General features: G+C 64.9%; 1 protein-coding gene across 2 annotated transcripts; it reads left to right on the top strand.

The window, feature by feature from the left end:
* Window positions 1-3317: 3317 nt before the first annotated feature.
* NXPH4 (neurexophilin 4) lies at window positions 3318-17286 on the top strand. 2 transcript variants are annotated; one of them, XR_014846328.1, is made up of 3 exons: window positions 3318-3399; window positions 15408-16364; window positions 16549-17286. XR_014846328.1 is itself a non-coding variant. In XM_085041038.1 (2 exons), exons 1-2 carry the CDS (start codon window positions 3349-3351, stop codon window positions 16179-16181), a joined length of 825 nt encoding a protein of 274 aa, XP_084897164.1. In that variant the 5' UTR covers window positions 3318-3348; the 3' UTR covers window positions 16182-17286. The 2 variants fall into 2 exon arrangements, 1 of the variants encoding a protein (XP_084897164.1); XM_085041038.1 differs by having other exon boundaries at window positions 15408-17286.
* Window positions 17287-17682: the final 396 nt, after the last annotated feature.

A 17682-nucleotide genomic window follows, 5' to 3' on the forward strand; every position in this document is an offset into this window, starting at 1 on the left:
GAGGGGGGTGACAGGGAGGGGTGTCACCGGTGGCTGCTGTAAGGCAGGAAAATCCCACCAGGACCTCTTGTTCCATCGCGTGGTGCTGGGGGGGCGCCGGTGGCGTGAGGGGGCGCAGGGGCACCGAGTACCGGTACTGTCACCGAGTACTGGAACTGGTACCGCCACCGAGTACCGGAAACTGGCACCGTCATCGAGTACCTGGAACCGGCACCCGTACCGTAATCGAGTCCCGGTACCGTCACCGAATGGAGGGAACCGGAACCGGCACCGGTACCGGCGGCTCGCGCGGTCCCCGAAGCCGCCACCAGGTGGCGACACGGCCATCGAGAACGGAGCGGGGGGGGACAGCACGCGCATCCCCGTGTCCCCCTCGTGTGTCCCCCTCGTGTCCCCCTCGTGTCCCCCTCGTGTGTCCCTCGTGTGTCCCCCCCGTGTCCCCCCGTGTAACCCTCCCGTATCGCGTCCCGTGTCCCCCCCGAGCCCCCCACGGAGGTCTCCATGTCCCTCCCTGTAACCCTCCCGTGTCCCCCCGTGTCCCCTCCCCGAACTCCCACGGGAATCTCCCCCCGTGAGTCTCCCATGCATCCCCTCGTGTATCCTTCCCACATCCCTCCAGTGTCCCCCCATGTGTCCCACCTGTACCCCCCATAAGCCCACCCTGAGTGTCCCCATGTCCCCCGTTGCGTGTCCCCCCGCATTTTCCCTCCCCCGCATCCCGTTCCGTGTCCCACCAGTGCTCCTCCCGTATATCCTCACAGTGTGCCCACCCGTGTATTTTCCCTTTTTCCCTACCTGTGTGTGTCCCTCCGGTGTACTCCCTGTTGTCCCTCCCCTGTGCCCCCCTTGTGCCCAGCAGGACCTCCCGTGTGTCCCCCTTGTGCCCCCCAGGACCCCCCGTGTGTCCCCATTCCGTGTCGGGCAGCACCGTGGGGTTGTCCCTCTCCTCCTGCCCTGCCACAGCCACGGGGGTGACCAGGAGAGCACCTGGGTGGGTGGGGGGCTCAGCTGGGACCCCCAGAGCAGCAGCAGGGACCGGAGGGTGCTGGGGGCTCCTGGCCACCCCGAGGGGGTCGTTCTGAGGGGGTGGGGGGTTCAGGCCAGCCTCACTCAAGGCTTCGAGCCCCCAGGGCGTCGAGCCTTCGTGGCATCAGCCCAGCCTCGCCACGTGCCGGGTGGCTCTGAGGGACCCATGGCAGGTCCTGGTCGCCCCACGGCCAGTGGCTCAGCGGATTGGGTCGCACCTCGCCCCTCCTCCAATGATTTCCGGGCTCGGTGCAGCCCCCAGCCCCCCGCAGCCGCTGCCTTTGAACCCCCCCAACCCCGCGCCGGGCGCCGGCGGCCTCAGATCTATTTCAATACCGGCTCTTTGTTCACTTATCGGTTCTTAAATCTCCTCCCGAGGTTTTTCCTCCCTTTCCCCTCTCTCCCCCACCCAAACCCTTTTTATCTTTTTCCTTCAATATTTTCTATTTTTCACCCTCTTCCTCATTCATCCCCACCCCCTCCTTGCTTCTGCCCCTCCCATCTCAGCCCCGTGAGCTGTTAAGGTGGGATGAGGGGGTCTCTTCCGGAGCCCCCCACCCTCTCTCAGACCACGGTGTGTGTTTGCTCCACGGTGAGACCCTCAGGGACACCGCGACCCCCTCGGGGACTTTTTTTGGTGATTTGGAGAGAGGTCCCAAGGGTGTCCTCAGAGCCCCCCCAGGCTTCAGCCACCCCAACCCTCTGCGGGGTGAATGTGACATCGCGGGGAGCAGCGCGGGGGTCTCTGGGGGACCCCGGAAGGAGGGGAGAGGGGCAGGGAGGCTCCTGAAGTGGGGTGACAGGGAGGAACGGGGGGCTGTGGGGTTATCAGGGGGTCTCACACCCACCGGGGCAGCAGCAAGGCGGGGGTTGGGGGATTCTCCCTGAAGCAGGGGGGCTCCTCTGACCCCCGGCTGCGAACCCCGGGCAGAAGGGGCCACATGCCCAGGACCCCCGTGGGGCTGGCCTGGGGCTGATTGGGGGGCTTGGACCTCCGGACGCCCCGCTCCTCGCGGCTCTGCTTTCTCCTCTCTTCCCCGGCTCCCTCTTATTCATCCCTCGCCCTCTCCCTTCCCTTTTCCCATTTCTCCGTTACCTTTAATCATTCCCTCTCCGCATGTCCACGCGGTTCTGCAGTGCCCTCCCCGCGTGCCCCCGCCACCCCCGCGTGTCCCCAGGCCCCCCCGAGTGCCCCCAGTCTCCTCGAGTGCCCCCAGCCCCCCCGAACGCCCCCAGCCCCGCCGATGCCAAGTCCCCGCCGGCAGCTTCTTGGGATAATCACAGTAATAATAACAATAATAGGAATCAGGATAAATTGCTGGGGTGAGGAGGGGGCTATGGGTGGTGAAGACCCCTCGGGGCAGTGAGAACCCCTGGGAGAGGAGCTCGGCACCGCGCTGGACGCAGAGCACACGCGTGTCCATGTGCACACACATGTCCATGCAGGTGACGCAGGTGGCATGTCCAGCCCAGCGCAGGACAAGAGGACCCCTTCGGGGTGCCCCAGGGTCTGGGGTGCCCCCCAGGGACCCTCCGTAGGGTGTGCCCCCTTTCCTGCTGGAGTTTTGGGGGACCAAGCAGGGGTGGAACCTTCTGCCCTCCCCAGTTAGGGCAGGACGGTTGGTGTCCCCAACCGGGTGGGGACACGGTGTCCACGGGAGTGGGGGGTCTCCGGGAGATAGGGCAGGGGGGTGTCAGGACCGGGAGCACCCCGGGGTGCGGGGGCAGAAGGGGACAAGTCCGGGAGCATCTAGGGGAGCAGGGAAGATGGAGCAGAAGGTGAGGCACTCGGGGGTGCTGGAGGAAAAGGGTCCTGGGGATGCAGGGTCTCCGGGAGAGAGGAGCAGGACCGCGATACCCCGGGGTTTGGGGGTCGCCAGGAGAGGGGGTGCAGGAGCGGGGGCACCCCGAGGTGATGGAGAAGAAAGGGAATACGGCTGGGGTGCGAGGGAAGGGGGGGGTAGGACCAGGGACACCTGGGGTGATGGAGACGGGGGGAGAGGCTGGGGACACCCCGGCATGCTGAAGGAGGAGCGGGGGGTAGGACCAGAGGCACCCCGAGCTGCGGGGGGAGCCGGACCGGAGGCACCCGGAGGTGGGGAGCTCTGCCCGCGTCCCCCTCCCCGGTCTGTGGCGGAGCCGCCGGTGAGCGCGGGGCCGGCGCGGGGTCCCGGCGCCCCCGGAGCCGCCCCCCCGGTGCCCCCCCGCCGGCCGGGATTGGCGGGGCCGCCGAGGCGCCGCCCGGCCCCGCAAGTCTCCAACTTTCTTCCCGCCGCCCCTCGCCGCCGCCGCCGCCGCCGCCGCCGCTCCCGGAGCCCCGCGATGCTCCGCCGCCGCCTGCCCCTGCTCGGGCCCGGGCTGCTGCTGCTGCAGGTACGGGGGGTCCCGGACCCCCGCCCGGTCGAGCTCCCGCCGCTGCGGTTTCCGGGCAGGGGGGCGATTACCGGGGGGAAGGCAGTTCCAGGAGGGGGGGGTCGTGCAGTTATTGGGGGCGTAGGACAAATCCGGGGGACGGGGCGTGGGGTCCTGACGGGGGTCGTGCGGTGTGTGTGGGGAGGGGGGTCCGTCCTGGGGGGGTCGTGCAGTGTGGGGGGTGCGGCTCGGGGGGTGTCGTGCATTGGGGGGGCTCTGGCAGTGGCGGGAAGAGAGGACGGTTTGGGGGGGTCAAGTGCGACCCCGGTGGGGTTCGTGCAGAACGGAGATGGGGGTCGTAGGGGGTGAATGGGAGAGTTGTATTGGGGAGGTCGGCGGGCAGGGGGTGCATTGGGGGTCCTGCGCCCCCCAAGTTGGAAGCACGCGGGGCTGTCCCGGGGCGCCGCGCCCGGAGCTCGGGTGGAGTTGTGGTGTCGGGGGGGAACCTCGGGGGGTCCCGTCGCCGATGAAGCCCCTCCGGCTGCCCCCCCCTCCCCCCCGGGTTGCAGAGCGCCGTCTGGCAGGTGCCGGGGGGGGCAGCGAGACGGAGCCGCGCGTGAGAGTGGGGCTGCCACGCGTGGGTGGGTAGGACCCTCACCCTGGGGGCTCCGGGGGGGTCGGGGAGCCCCTGTCCCTTACCCCTTACCTGCAGCACACCTGGGATGGGGGAGCAGCGTGACCCCCCCACGGGGAGCCAGGGGGGACCCCACGCAGGACTGGGGGGGCCCAGCTGTTCCCTGGCTCTGCCAAGGGCGTGAGCCCCAAAACCACCTGCAGAGGCGACGCCTCATCCCTGTCCCGACTGCCTTCGGGCTCAGCCCTGCCGGGGGACTTCTCCCACCACCCCAAATCCCATCTCCCCCAGCCGTGGGGGCCTCGACCCCTGGGACAGGCCTGGCAGGGTGGGCTTTGCCTGTACCCCCTTCGCCTGTCTGTGGGAGCTGAGGGGAGGCTGCAGCCGCAGAGACCCCCCCGCCTGCAGAGCCCCCCCCGCAATATCCCCCAGTCCCAGATACTTAAAGCTTCCCAAGGCCACTCACCCCCTCGTGTCCCCCCTCTGCCACCTCCTCTTGGAGCCCCTCGGGGGGCTACAGCTGCATCCGACGCCAGCGCCGTGGTGGTCAGGAGGGGGGGGATTGAGCCCCCCCAGTCCAGCCGGGGGGGCCGGGCTCATCACCCAGCAGATCTGATTTCCTGACACTCCATTTTTACTTTCTGTGTTTCATGAATAAAATCAAACGAGTCAATTCCCTCTCGGGAATTGGATGCACATCAGGGACCCCCCACACCCCCCCCTCCGCACCACCCGACCCCCCCAAGGCAAAGGCTCCTGCAACTTGTCTCTCCCTGGCACGCTGCTCCCTGCGTGGGGAGGGGGAGACGTGTGCCCGCGTGAGGGGGTGGCTCGGCGTGACCCCCCCTCCCCGTGTCCATCCATTGCAGAGCATCTGTCGGTGCTGGAGCTGCTTCAAGACAAATGGGTTTGTTTTGATGAAATCCGGAGCAGGGCGCTGCCCTGGCCCCCCCCTGCCCACACAGGCTTCCGTGCTGAGGAGGGGCTCGGGGGGCTCCAAGCTGGGGGGCACTGCCTGGGGCACGGGGTGGGCATGAGGGTGTGGGAACCTCCTGCACAGGGATAACCCCGGGAGATGCCCTGAACCCCAATCCCTCTGCACTGGGGGTCCACGACCCTCCCCTTATCCCATGGGCTCCCCGGAGGGTCTGGGGTCTGCCCAGCCGTGTGCCCCCCGGATGCCAGGGAAGGGTAACGGAGCCATTTCTGCAGCCATTCCTGCCCCTCAGCTCTTCGGGCCTGCTGGGGAGAAACTTTCCCGATCTCTTTTGGGGCTCGGGAGGCAGCTGGATGGGTGGGGAGGTCTCACTGGCTTCCCCCCAGCTCCGGTGAGCGCCTCAAACTGGGGATCCCAGTGCCGCATCCCAGCAGGACCGTGGTGGGAGCAGGTGGGGCTGCATCCCCCGGGACAGCGGTGACAGCCTTGTCGCTGAGCAGGAGGGACACCTAGCGCGTGGGACCCCCAGGGTGTCACCCCCGAGGCCGTGGGTTTGCTGAGGGTCCCTGCTGGGTGACACTGCTGTGTTGGGATCGATCCCTGCCGGGATGGACAAACTCTCCCAGCCCAGCTGTGCCTGTTCCCGCTGGGGGGGTGCAGATCACCCCCTCCCCAGCCCCCCACCCTTCGTGGCTGCTGCTGTGCTGGCAGTGCTGGGAGAGGCAGGGGGACGAGGCCACCTCTGATTGCAAGTGACAATCCCCCCTCCCCAGCCTTTCCCGCGCTCCTGCGTTATTTTTATGCATTCCATTATTTTCTGTTCATTGAGCATTAAATCCTGGGGGTCCCTCTGGGTGGGGCTGGCCTGGCTCTCCCCTGCCGAGTCCCCCAGGTGCACCCAGGACCACCCAGAACCCCCGGCCGGGTTTTGGATGGAGGAAGGGCGATTCCACCCACATCCCCCTGGCATTCCTGGGGGCAGATGCCACCCTGCCCTGGTGATGGGGTGACCCCCACCCAGCACTGAGCGACATTCAGCAGTGGAGGGGATGGGTGATGCTGTCCCTGGAGCGGGCAGGAACAGGCAGGAACAGGCAGGAAAAGGCAGGAGCACCAGGGGGCAGCCAGGATGGGGTGGCTGGGTGCCACAGCAGCACCCGGATGGGGACAACGGTGTTTTTCCTCACGCTGCTCCATCCCCGCTGCCTTGGCCCGAACGTGCTCCCCACCACCACCCCCCAGCAGCCGTGCCTCGGTTTCCCTCCCTTCTGGCACAGGCAGGTGAGACAGCGGCTGTCTGTGAAGCACCTGAGCGTTGCTGGCAGGTTTTCCTCCTTGGATTAACCCTTCCCAGGAAAATCCTGCCTTGCTCTGCCGGTGGCTGTGCCAGCCGAGGGCTGGTGGCCCGGGCTGCCAAACTCATCCACTTCGTCCCTTCGCGTCGCTGTCACCCAGGAGCTGTCTCCTGGGCTGCTGGCTGACAGATGGCTTTGCTCTTAGCAGATGCTGCCAGCCCTTTCCGTGCAAGGACACCCCAATTCCCACCCCCCGCTCCCATTTTTTGGGGGAAATTTACCCAGTCCGTAGCTCCGAGGTGTGCATCCGGGGCCAGAGGAGGGGATATGGGGTTTGAGGAAGGGATATGGGGTTTGGGTGGTGCTGCTGCCCTGCAGCCCCATCTGCCCGGGGGTCCCTGGGGGTGCTGAGCTCCGGGGACCGGCTGCGGCGGGTCGGTGCCCAGACGGTGCCCGGACGGTGCCCGCGGGGCCGAGATCGGCTCCGTGCATCCCCCGTTCCCCTTCCTGCGGCTCCCCGAGCCGCCCGCCGTTGCGGCGGGTGCTGTGTGCTCAGCATGGCTGAGCTAATCTATCGCCAAACAAACACACACTGTTATTCCGAAAGAAGGTTTCCAAGCGACTCATTTCCCTTTTTTTAATAACTCTTCCCTCTGGTGCCCTTTGCACCCTAAGCTGGGAGATTCAATAAGGCTGGAGCCTGGAGCGTGGCTGGCGCAGCCTCACCGAGGAGGGGGAGCGGTGGCTGGGGAGGGGGAGCACCCAGGGGTGCCCCCCAGCCAGACCCACCCACCCCTGCTCTTCCCGGTGCCGTTCTGGCTCCAAGCCGGGTCCCGTTTTATTGCTTTTTTCCCTCTCCTGTTTTTAATTGCCAGTTTTCCGCTGGGGACTGGCAGAGGTGGCTGAGCCGGGATGGGGGACAAGCCGACCGTTCCCCCTGCGACAGCAACCCCCAGCTGAGCCCCCACCTTTAACCACCCCCTTGCCAATTAACACTCCCAGCTTAATGAATTTGCCCACCCTTTCTGCATCCACAGCTCCTCCTCTCAGGGAGCCAAGGTCCCCACAGCCGGTGGCCCAAGCGTGGGGTGTCGCCGAGCTGAGACCCCGCAGCTGGAGCCCCCCCAGCTCCTGCCCTGGCCGAGCTCCAGCCTCGCCGCGGTGCTTGGCTCAGCCTTCGCGCTCGGGCGCTGGAGGTAAATGGCCCAGGAAAGATGAAGCTTCCTCTCCCGCCGCTTGGATTGCTGCTGAAGGAATAATCACATCCCCGTGCCCCCCCTTTCCCACCCCCCCGCCCGCCTTTTTCCCTGTTGCAAAAGGAAACTCATTGTGGAGGAACAGAGCAGGGACGCGAATCAATCCCAAATCAATTCCCGCCGCGCCCCGCTGTGCACAGATCCCGTGTGACCCCCGCGACTGTCCCAGCTGCTGAGGTGGCCTTGCCTCGTGTCACAGTGGGGGGGATCCTCTCGCTGCCCCCCGGCACAGGGCAGGAGAACCTCTGTCTGCAGCAGGCAGAGCGATGCCTCACCTGGCACCTGCGAGAGGCTGGAGCCTGGGCTGGGTGGTGGGTGTGAAATGGGGTTGAATCCAAACCTGGGGGTCCCCAGGAGGGTGCCAGGGGGTGCTGGACTGCAGGGACACGCTGTCCCCTGCTCCTGGTGGGAACCAGCGCCCGTCTGTAATGGGTCATGGTCCTTGTGACTCTGTGCTCCCAGTGACGCCCTTGAGGGTCCCCAGTGCTCCTGGGGGTCTCTTGGAGGGTCTCAATCAAAGTCAACTATGAGGGGGTTCAGGGGACAGCCGTGACATTGCTGCTGCCCCATTTCCTGGGGGGAACAGATCCCAGCTGGCCCCGGGAATGTCGGGGGGAGGTGTGCAGTGTGGGGGTCACAGGGCTGGGGTGTCACCAAGAGGACAGCCCAGTATTTACCCCCTCTCTGGTGACCTTCGCACTGGCCCTGTCTCATCCCAGGGGGCGGTGGGGGGGCTGGAAATGCGATTTATGATCTCGCCTGATACGATCTTATAAAATTTCCCGGGCACACTCGAAATTACATTTCCATAGCTCAGGAGCAGCGATCTCTGTGCGCGCCAATACCTGCCACTTTTATGGCTACATTTATTGCAATAATAAAGTGAAATGGTGAGGCGAGGGGTGGGGGTGGCTGGGGGGGAGCAGAAGGTGGGGGTTGTGTCGCTGCGGGCTTGGGGTCCCCTTGTTTTGGGGGGACTCTGGGGAAGCTGCTGCCTCTCTGCAGCCCTGGAAAGTCCTCACCTGCTGGAGGGCTGGAAGAGGGGTGGAGGGAACCCCACAGCCTGTTCTGCTGGGGGGAAACTGAGGCAGGGGTGGCCTGGGCATCCTGGTGGCATCCCTGGTGGTGATGTGGGAGTGACCTGTGACTTGTCCCTGCTGGCTCTTGTCCCCAAACACCATCCCTGTGAGCTGCCAATGTCCCCACGTCCTGCACAGTGTGACTGGGGGTTGGCAGGAGGAGCCCCCTCCCCAGCGACCCCCACAAGGGACTGGGTCTCTCCGAAATCAATCAAGGGGGTTCCAGGCCTGTCGGTCCCTGATCATCTCAGGGTGCTGCTGGGTGACAGATGCCTAACAGCCACATGTCCCTGTCCCCCGCCGCCCCCGTGTCCCCTCTCCGCTGGCTGCTGCCCACCCGCTGCACCCCCTTTCCCCCTCCCGCTCCGTTTATCTCCTGTTTTCCCATTCATTCCCTTTTCTCCTCCAGCCCAATGAGTCACACAAGCCCCGAATCCTTTGCCTGCTGCCGTCTCCTCCCTTCTATTATATTTTTTCCTTTGCTCTTAACAGCACTTTCCTTTTTCACCCGTGGGGGGAGAGTCTCGGGATGTACATTTTTCCCGGCTCCCCCCCAGCCACCCCCCAGCTCCTGCCTCACCGTGAAGCCCTTAAAAGTAATAAATAAATAAAACAACGGCTGAGGAAAGAAAAGGCAGGAAACGAGTGACAGGGAAAAGGAACCAAAACGAAAGAAAGAAGGAGGAGGGAGAAAAAAAGTCCTACTCGGGCTATGAAATATTTATTAGCCAGCGCGTGCCGAGCGCGTTAATAAAGCTGCAGCATTTGCATATTTTTTCTGTCGGCAAGGAGCGAGGTGTCTGTTTGGGGGGTGAAGGCTCAGCTGATCCAAAACCAATCCCCCTGGCCCCGTGCGGGTCATGGCTCTGCTCGAGGTGACACCAGCCCTTCGTGTCACCAGGAACGGGACCCCAGCAGGACCACGGGCACATGGCTGGAAAGACCCGATGGTGGGTTTGGTACATTTGGTTGGATTTGGTGCATTTGGTTAGATTTGGTGCATTTGGCTTTGCTGAGGCTCATCTAGGCTCTCTGGCTGAGGAGGTGCTGGTGGCAGGTTTACCCATCCCGATGCTGGGGATGCCCATCCCAGTTTTGGGGTGTCCCTTTCTTGTGCTGGGAGTGTTTATCCTGGTGCTGGGGTGCCCATCCTGCTGGTGGGGTGCCCATCCCAAAGCTGGGAGTGCCCATCCCAATTTTGGGGTGCCCCTCCCTGTGCTGGGAGCACCCATCCTGGTGTTGGGGTGCCCATCCCGGTGCTGGGGGTGTCTGGCCAATGTTGGGGGTGCCCATCCCGGTGCTGGGGATGCCCATCCTAGGATTGGGGTGCCCCTTTCTAGTTCTGGTAGTGCTTATCCTAGTGCTGGGGTGCCCATCCTGCTGATGGAATGCCCATCCTGGTGTTGAGGTGCCCATCCCGGTGCTGGGGATGCCCATCCTGCTGTGTGGGGTGCCCATTTCTAGTGCTGCGAGTGCCCATCCTGGTGCTGGGGTGCCCCCGCTGGTGTTGGGGTGCCCATCCTGGTGCTGGGGTGCCCACCCTGGTGTTAGGGTGCCCATCCTGGTGCTGGGGTGCCCATCCTGGTGTTGGGGTGCCCATTTCTAGTGCTGCAAGTGCCCATCCTGGTGCTGGGGTGCCCACTCTGGTGTTGGGGTGCCCATCCTGGTGTTGGGGTGCCCATCCTGGTGCTGGGGTGCCCATCCTGGTGTTGGGGTGCCCATCCTGGTGTTGGGGTGCCCATCCTGGTGTTAGGGTGCCCATCCCAAAACCCGTCACGGTGCAAGGGGTGTCGTGTTCAGCCGTCAGGGGTTGTGGCCACAGCAGCACAGAAGAGGCAGAGGAAGGACCAAGAAAGCCTTCATGTGGTCTTGCTGAGCTCCTCCCCAAGCAGGATCCAAATCCATCGCTTTGATTGTACACCTGGCAGGGTGGCCATGTATGGGTGTGTCCCGGCTTGTCCCTGTGTGTCACCTCTTTCCCTGTCTTTTTGCCCTTGATCCCTCGCCCGGAGTAGCATTCTCAGCTGCCGCCATCCCGGGGAGGGACCAGGTGTCACCTCCCCAGTGTCCCCAGTCCCCCGCTGCCAGCCCAGGGGTGGCCAGCAGCACATCAGTCCCTTGCCCTGGCATCGAGCACCCCCCTGGATGGTCACTTGCAGCTCAGAGTGGCAGCAGCACGGCCACACCCTGCCTGTCCGCTAGGGATGGGGACAGCGTGGCTGTAAGGATGGGGACAGGGGTGGGGTCAGGAACAAGCTGGCGGTGGGGATAGGGACAGGCAGGGGATAGGGATTGGGACAGGCTGGTGGCATTGATGGGGACAGGCTGGTGGTAGGAATTGAGACAGGCTGTCTGTAGGGACAGGGACAGGCTGGCAGTGGGGATGGGGACAAGTTGCTGGTTAGGATGGGGACAGGCTGGTGGCATAGATGGGGACAGGCTGGCAGTGGGGATGGGGACAAGTTGTTGGTGGGGATGGGGACAAATTGTTGGTTGGGATGGGGACAGGCTGGTGGCATTTATGGGGACAGGCTGGTGACAGTGGGGACAGGCACAAATTGTTGGTTGGGATGGGGACAGGCTGGTGGTATTGATGGGGACAGGCTGTCTATAGAGACAGGGACAGGGTGGCAGTGGGGATGGGGACAAGTTGTTGGTAGGGATGGGGACAAGGCTGTATGCAGGGATGGGGACAGGCTGATGGCGTTGATGGGGACAGCCTGGCAGTGGGCATGGGGACGAGTGTGTTGGTAGGGATGGGGACAGGCTGGTGGCGTTGATGGGGACAGGCTGGCAGTGGGCATGGGGACGAGTGTGTGGTAGGGATGGGGACAGGCTGGTGGCAGTGATGGGGACAGGCTGGCAGTGGGGACGGGGGCGGGCGCACATGGTAGAGATGGGGACAGGCTGGTGGCAGGGCCGGGGGCGGGCGCACAGGGAGCACGGGAACAGTGTCACCCGGGACTCGCAGCCACGCCGAGCACCTCACCCCAGGCGTGTGTGTGTCCCCCTGAGTGTGTCACCGTGCGTGTGCACACACAGACGTGTTCTCAGGGCCACGCAGGACGCGGGGAGGTGTTTGTGCTGCGCACACCCAGCAGCGTGGAGCAGTGCGTGTGGCAGAGCACCCGCCGGCATTTGTTGCGTTACTTGGGCACACAGGTGGCCTGGTGACACACCTGCGGCACCCACGGGTGCACACGCTCACCCGGAGACTCGGGAACAGCCACCCCGGAGCTCTCGGCGCTCCCTCGCCCACGCCCGGACACGCCTGGGCACGCCGGGTCCCTCCCGCAGCCCCGCCGAGCCCGGCGCGGCACCGCGGCACCGCATTAGCACCCGCGCGGCGCCGGGAGATAAATGGGAGCTGTCAGAGGCACCTTGTTTGCTGCTAACCTTTGGAAATGCCACGGCGCCCCGGGCTGCGCGTGCCGGGGGGAGCAGACCCGCGGGGATTGTCGCTCACCACCTCCAATTAATCTCCCCGCGCTAACGAAGGCGTCGGGGTGACAAGGGAGAGAGGCTGGGTTGACCCTGAGCCCGTGGGGAGAGCGGGAGACCCCCGAGCGGTGGATCAGCGTCAGACCCCGCCAAGGTGTGGGTACAGGATGGGGACAGGGATGGGGACGGGAACAGGCTGGCGGTAGGGATAGGGACAGATCGGTGGTATTAATGGGGACAGGGTGGTGGAAGGGACAGGAACAGGCTGATGGTGGGCATGGAGACAGGCTGGCCATGGCGACAGGGACAGGCTGGCCGTAGGAATGGAAACAGGCTGGCAGTAGGGATGGGGACAAGCCAGGCACAGGGACAAGCTGGTGGTAGAGATGAGGCCTCTGTTGAGGGGTGTGGTGATGCTCTGCTGCCAGTGCTGGCAGGGCTGTTCTGCCTTGAGCCTGCACCCCATCATTCCCAGCCCCGTTCTCGGGGTGCTGGAGCTCATCCCAGCCCACACCGGGCCAGCCAGGCTCCCTGTCCCCCCCTGCACTGCTCCACTCCCCTCCACCAAGGTGACCGAGGGTCTCGGGGGAGCAGCTGACGGCGCTTGGCCCCGACAGCAAATGGGATGTGAGTGGCCATCACTGCCGGGCCTGACAAACCAAATTGATGCCGGCACCGAGAGCCTTCCCAGTCCCTCCGCAGCTGCCTCCAGCCCTTCCCGCATCCTTGCCTGGCTCCGTGTGCTCGCGGGGGGTGACGCGTGGTGCCTGCGGACACACAGCAGCCCCACACGGGTGCAGAAGGGCAAACGAGGGGCTTGAGAGCAGCTAAATCATGGGATGATGCCGTGGGGATGAGGATGAGGATGAGGATGAGGAGGTGGAGGTGGAGGTGGAGGTGAATGAGGAGGGGGACACAGGCAAGAGGATGAGGAGGGGAGCAGCAGGGATGTGTGGATACAGCAGTGCGTGTGACACTGAAAAACAACCCTCTCAGGCACAGCGAGGTAACCTCACACCCCTCACACCACAGCCTGGCACTGGCCACAGGTCCTGGTGGGCACAGGGCGGGAGGGGGCTGGCGCTGGGACCCCCTGTGCACCCACAACGCATGTCCAGGAGGTTCAGGGCCATGTCTGTTCGGCTGCACCCCGACGGCACAGCAGGAGCATTAATATTTAACGCGAGGTGTACGGGACCTGCCCTGAATGCCGACAGAGCTGCCAGGGCGCAGGGGGGTGACCTTGGCTCCCCTCGGCGCTGGCGTGCCTGAAGCGTCCCCTGCCCTGCTCATCCCTCGCTGAGCCCGCAGGCTCCGAGCCCCCCGGCCGGCCTGGGCTCAGCGGGGGCTGCGGGCACCGAGGGTCTCCCCGCACCTCCGGACTGCCGCAATCGATCGCCCTGGCTGCATCGCAGCCGCTGCCCTGCTCTGTAATTCCCTTTCATCCCTCGCTCCCCCAGCAGCTCCTGCCGAGGGACTGGAGGGGTTGGGGGGCTGCCAGGCTGGCCTCTCACCTTCAGGGGCTGGGGTACCTCAGTTCCTGCAGGGATGGGGGATGTTTGCTCTGTCTGTGCCCGGCCTGTGCCCCTCAGCCCCTGGCCTGGCTAGCCGCAGCCCCCAGGAGACTGCTAGTGCCTGTCCCCCTCTGCTCCCACTGGGTCCCCTCCCCACTGCCTGCCTATCCCTGTCCCTTCCCTGTCCCCCCTGCATTGCCACCTCCAGCAATTCCCATCACAGCCTGTTCCAATCCAACCCCATCACACCCCTGCACGTGGGGATTGGAAAGGGAAACTGAGGCAGGGGAGGAGGGTGCGGGCACTTGCGGCACTGCTGGGGACCGGCCTTGGCTCCCAGCCCTGGCTGAGATGGAAATCCAGCGCAGAGCTCAGAAACCTCCAGAAATCCTTCCCGGAGGTGGGGGCTCGGCAGCATGTGCTGCTCTGCATTTTCCCCGAAGGCTGCAGCCCCCAGCTCCTCGCTGGGGGTGCAGGTGGATTTGGGGGCTCCCAGCTGAGGGGTCACCGGTGCCCCTTGCCCTCCCCGCGGTGGGGTGTGAGGGGTCCTGGGCCTGATGGATGGAGAAGAGCTGGGGCGCAGACACCACCACCCCTCCCAAAAATGCAGCTCTCCCAGCTGGGGGGTGCCCCTCTCCCCCTCCCCTCGTTATCTCCCCATCCCGGTCCTGCCCTCCCTCTCCGGCTGGCGAAGGCGCCCGGCTTTGAAGCTGCGTTGAAATATAGATAAGGGCGAAGGCAGCAGCCGTGCTCGGAAAGAGCCGGGGGGAGCGAGGGGCTGGCCGGGCCGGGGGGGCACAGGGATGGATTCTGAGCTGCAGCTCTGCTCTGCACACCCTGGACCCCCGTGATGGGCTGAAACACCCCAAATCCCCTTACCATGGACAATGGGGGGCTGCATGCCCTGCCCAGGGTTCCTCTCTCTGGTGCAGCACAACCGGAGCAGATTTAGGGGCTCGGTCTGGCACACATCGGGGGGATCCCGGGGATGGATCAGCAGGGAGTTGGGGGTCATGGGACCCCCGTCATTCCCAAGCAGGAAACGGCATCAAGCCGTTCTGTAGGGCGGGTGATGCCAGGATGAACCCCCAGCAATGACAGGAGCCTTTCCCTGGGTCTGCCTCGACTTCCCACGGGAGCACAGCCCGCCATGCTCCCCCTGCCCCTCCAGCTGGTGCCTCTGCCCACCACCCCCTCCCCACCACCCCTCCCCATCACCCCCTCCCCACTCCCCCCGGGATGCAGGTCATCCAGAGCAGAAACTGCCGGAGCAGCCAAGCACCTGCCAGCTCAGGGCGACAGTGATTGACGAGGCCGGGGCTGCCGGAGCAGCATCCCGCGTGCCGGAGCAGCTGGCAGGGCAGGAGGGCACAGCGGGCACCCCGGGAGCGGCGGGATGAGGGATGAGGGATGGGGGCACGGCGGGCAGGTGGGCAGGGGGTGAGGGACAGGGGACACGTCAGAGTTGGGGTCCCAGGCTAGGGGTGGCATCTGGCTCTGCTCGCTGGTGTCCATTCCGGTGACCAGGGCAACCTCGGGAAGATACTGCTGTGGTCCCTGCCCAGCTGGTGCAGGCAGGAGGATGAGGAGGGAGCTGTAGGTAGGAGGATGAGGAGGATGCAGGCAGGAGGATGAGGAGGGTGCAGGCAGGAGGATGAAGAAGGTGCAGGCAGGAGGATGAGGAGGGAGCTGTAGGTAGGATGAGGAGGGAGCTGCAGGCAGGAGGATGAGGAGGTTGCAGGCAGGAGGATGAGGAAGGTGCAGGCAGGAGGATGAGGAGGGAGCTGTAGGTAGGAGGATGAGGAGGGTGCAGGCAGGAGGATGAGGAAGGGCACAAGCACAGCTCATGCAGTCTCTGCCCTCTCTCCCCCAGGCGGTGTGTGCTGGGGGTCACGTTGCCAAGACCTTGGGGTACCTGGAGATGGGCACCTCCGGCCTGCTCAAGGGCGTTCCCTACGGCACCCTGAAGCCCCCGGTGCTCGACCCCGGGCGGCTGATTCCGGCAGAACCCCCTCGGGGCGCGGGGACACCTGCGGGCACCGGACGGAGCCCCTGGGACTGGCAGAAGAACCAGACGGCCGGGGAGCTGCTGAACCCCCGCGCCCACCGCAAGCCCAGCCTCAAGTCGAGCCGCACCAAAAAGATTTTCGGCTGGGGCGACTTCTACTTCAACATCAAGACGCTCAAATTCAGCCTCCTGGTGACGGGGAAGATCGTCGACCACATCAACGGCACCTTCAGCGTCTACTTCCGACACAACTCCTCCAGCCTGGGCAACGTCTCCGTCAGCATCGTGCCACCCTCCAAGGCGGTGGGTTTCGAGGTGCTGGTGCCAGGCCCCCCATCTCTGCCGCAGCCGCTGCCCCCTCCCCAGCAGAGCACCCTGCCCGAGGGTCGCCCGGCCAAGGCGCTCAATTGCCACGTGGAGTACGAGAAGACGAACCGGGCGCGGAAGAACAAGCCGTGCCTGTACGACCCGTCCAAGGTGTGCTTCACGGAGCACACGCAGAGCCACGCGGCCTGGCTGTGCGCCAAGCCCTTCAAGGTCATCTGCATCTTCATCTCCTTCCTCAGCATCGACTACAAGCTGGTCCAGAAGGTCTGCCCCGACTACAATTTCCAGCACGACAACCCTTATTTCGGCTGACGGCACCGGAGCTGGGGATGGGTGGGGGGCGGGGGGGTTGCGGTGCCCTGTTGTGGCTGCTCGGGGTCCCCCTGTCACCCCCACACCGACACCTTCTTCATCACTGCAGCATCTCTGTGCTGGCTTGTGGGACAGCCGGTGCTGGGGGTCCTGGACCCCACCCGGTGACATCCCATCACTGGGGTCCAGCTGGTTCTGGGGGTTGCAACTCCCCCAGCCCCCCAATGACATCCCATCCCTGCAGCATCCCTGCACCCCAATGGAGTACAGCAAGTTCTGGGGGTCCCACCCACCCACCGAGACCCCATCACTGAGTACCCCATAGTGGGTTAGAGCCGGTGCTGGGGGTCCCAACCCCCCCCATGAGGTACAGCCAGTGCTGGGGGTCCTGGAGCCCCACCCACTGCGACACATCACTGTTTCTGGGGTTCCCCCCACTCACTGAGACCCCATTCTGGGGTACAGCTGTTTCTGGGGGTCCCAGCCCCCCCACCCACTGAGACCCCATCATTGCAGCACTGCCTGTGCTGGAGATCCTGGACCCCCACCCACTGAGACCCCCCACCCACTTTAACTCCATCACTGCCCCACCCGGCGCTGCATCGGCTACAACTGGTGCTGGGGGTCCCGAACCCCCCCTCCCCACTGAGACCCCCCCACTGCAGCTGGGGGGTGCAGGCACGGAGCCCCCCCAAACTGGGGGCTGGGCTGGGGTCGCTGGGGGTGCACTGGGGGTACAGCCCCACGCGATGTCACCTCCGGGGGGTCACAGGCGACACAGGAGGTAGGTCAGGGTTCTGGGGAGGGGCTCACCATACCCCCAGGTATTTTGGAGGCTCCCCCTCTCCACTGGCCACACTCCGGTGCCACATCCGAGCCCCCGGTGCCCCACGGACCCCCCAACCTCCATGGGGGACCCTCCCAGGTGTGCAGCCCCTCCACCCAACGCCGTGAAGAAGTGCCAGGTGGAGGTTAGGGATCCATCGGGGGGTCTGCCCCCTCCTCTCGGGGAGGGGCTTCTTCATCTCTCTTTTTTTTTTTTTTTTGTAAAGAAAATTAAAATGGAAAAAAAGTGGAAAATAAAGAAAAGCCTGGGATAAAAGAAGGAGCGTGTTGATCCCTCGCAGACAGGAGATGGGGAGCAAGGAGGCGGAACGCCCGGGATTAGGGATTGGGGTGCAGGGGTGAGAGACCCCGGGCTGGGGGATGAGCAGGGATGGGGACCCTGCAGGGGGGGAGGGATGGCGAACCCCAGAATTAGGGATAGGAGGTGCAGGGATGAGGGACCCCAGGATTAGGGTCCACATGGATGGGGGAGCACAGAATTAAGGGTGAGGGGTGCAGGGATGGGGCTGACCCCGGTTTGGGGGGTTCAGGGATGGGGACCCTAGGATAAGGCATGGGGGGAGGGATGGGAGACCCCGGCTTGGGGTTCGGGGGTGCAGGGATGGGAGACCCCAGAATTAGGGTCCACACGGATGGGGGAGCACCGGCTTAGGGA

This window comes from Lichenostomus cassidix, chromosome 29 (genome assembly GCF_008360975.1).
Source record: "Lichenostomus cassidix isolate B80296 chromosome 29, HeHo_3.0, whole genome shotgun sequence".
Taxonomy (NCBI): domain Eukaryota; kingdom Metazoa; phylum Chordata; class Aves; order Passeriformes; family Meliphagidae; genus Lichenostomus; species Lichenostomus cassidix.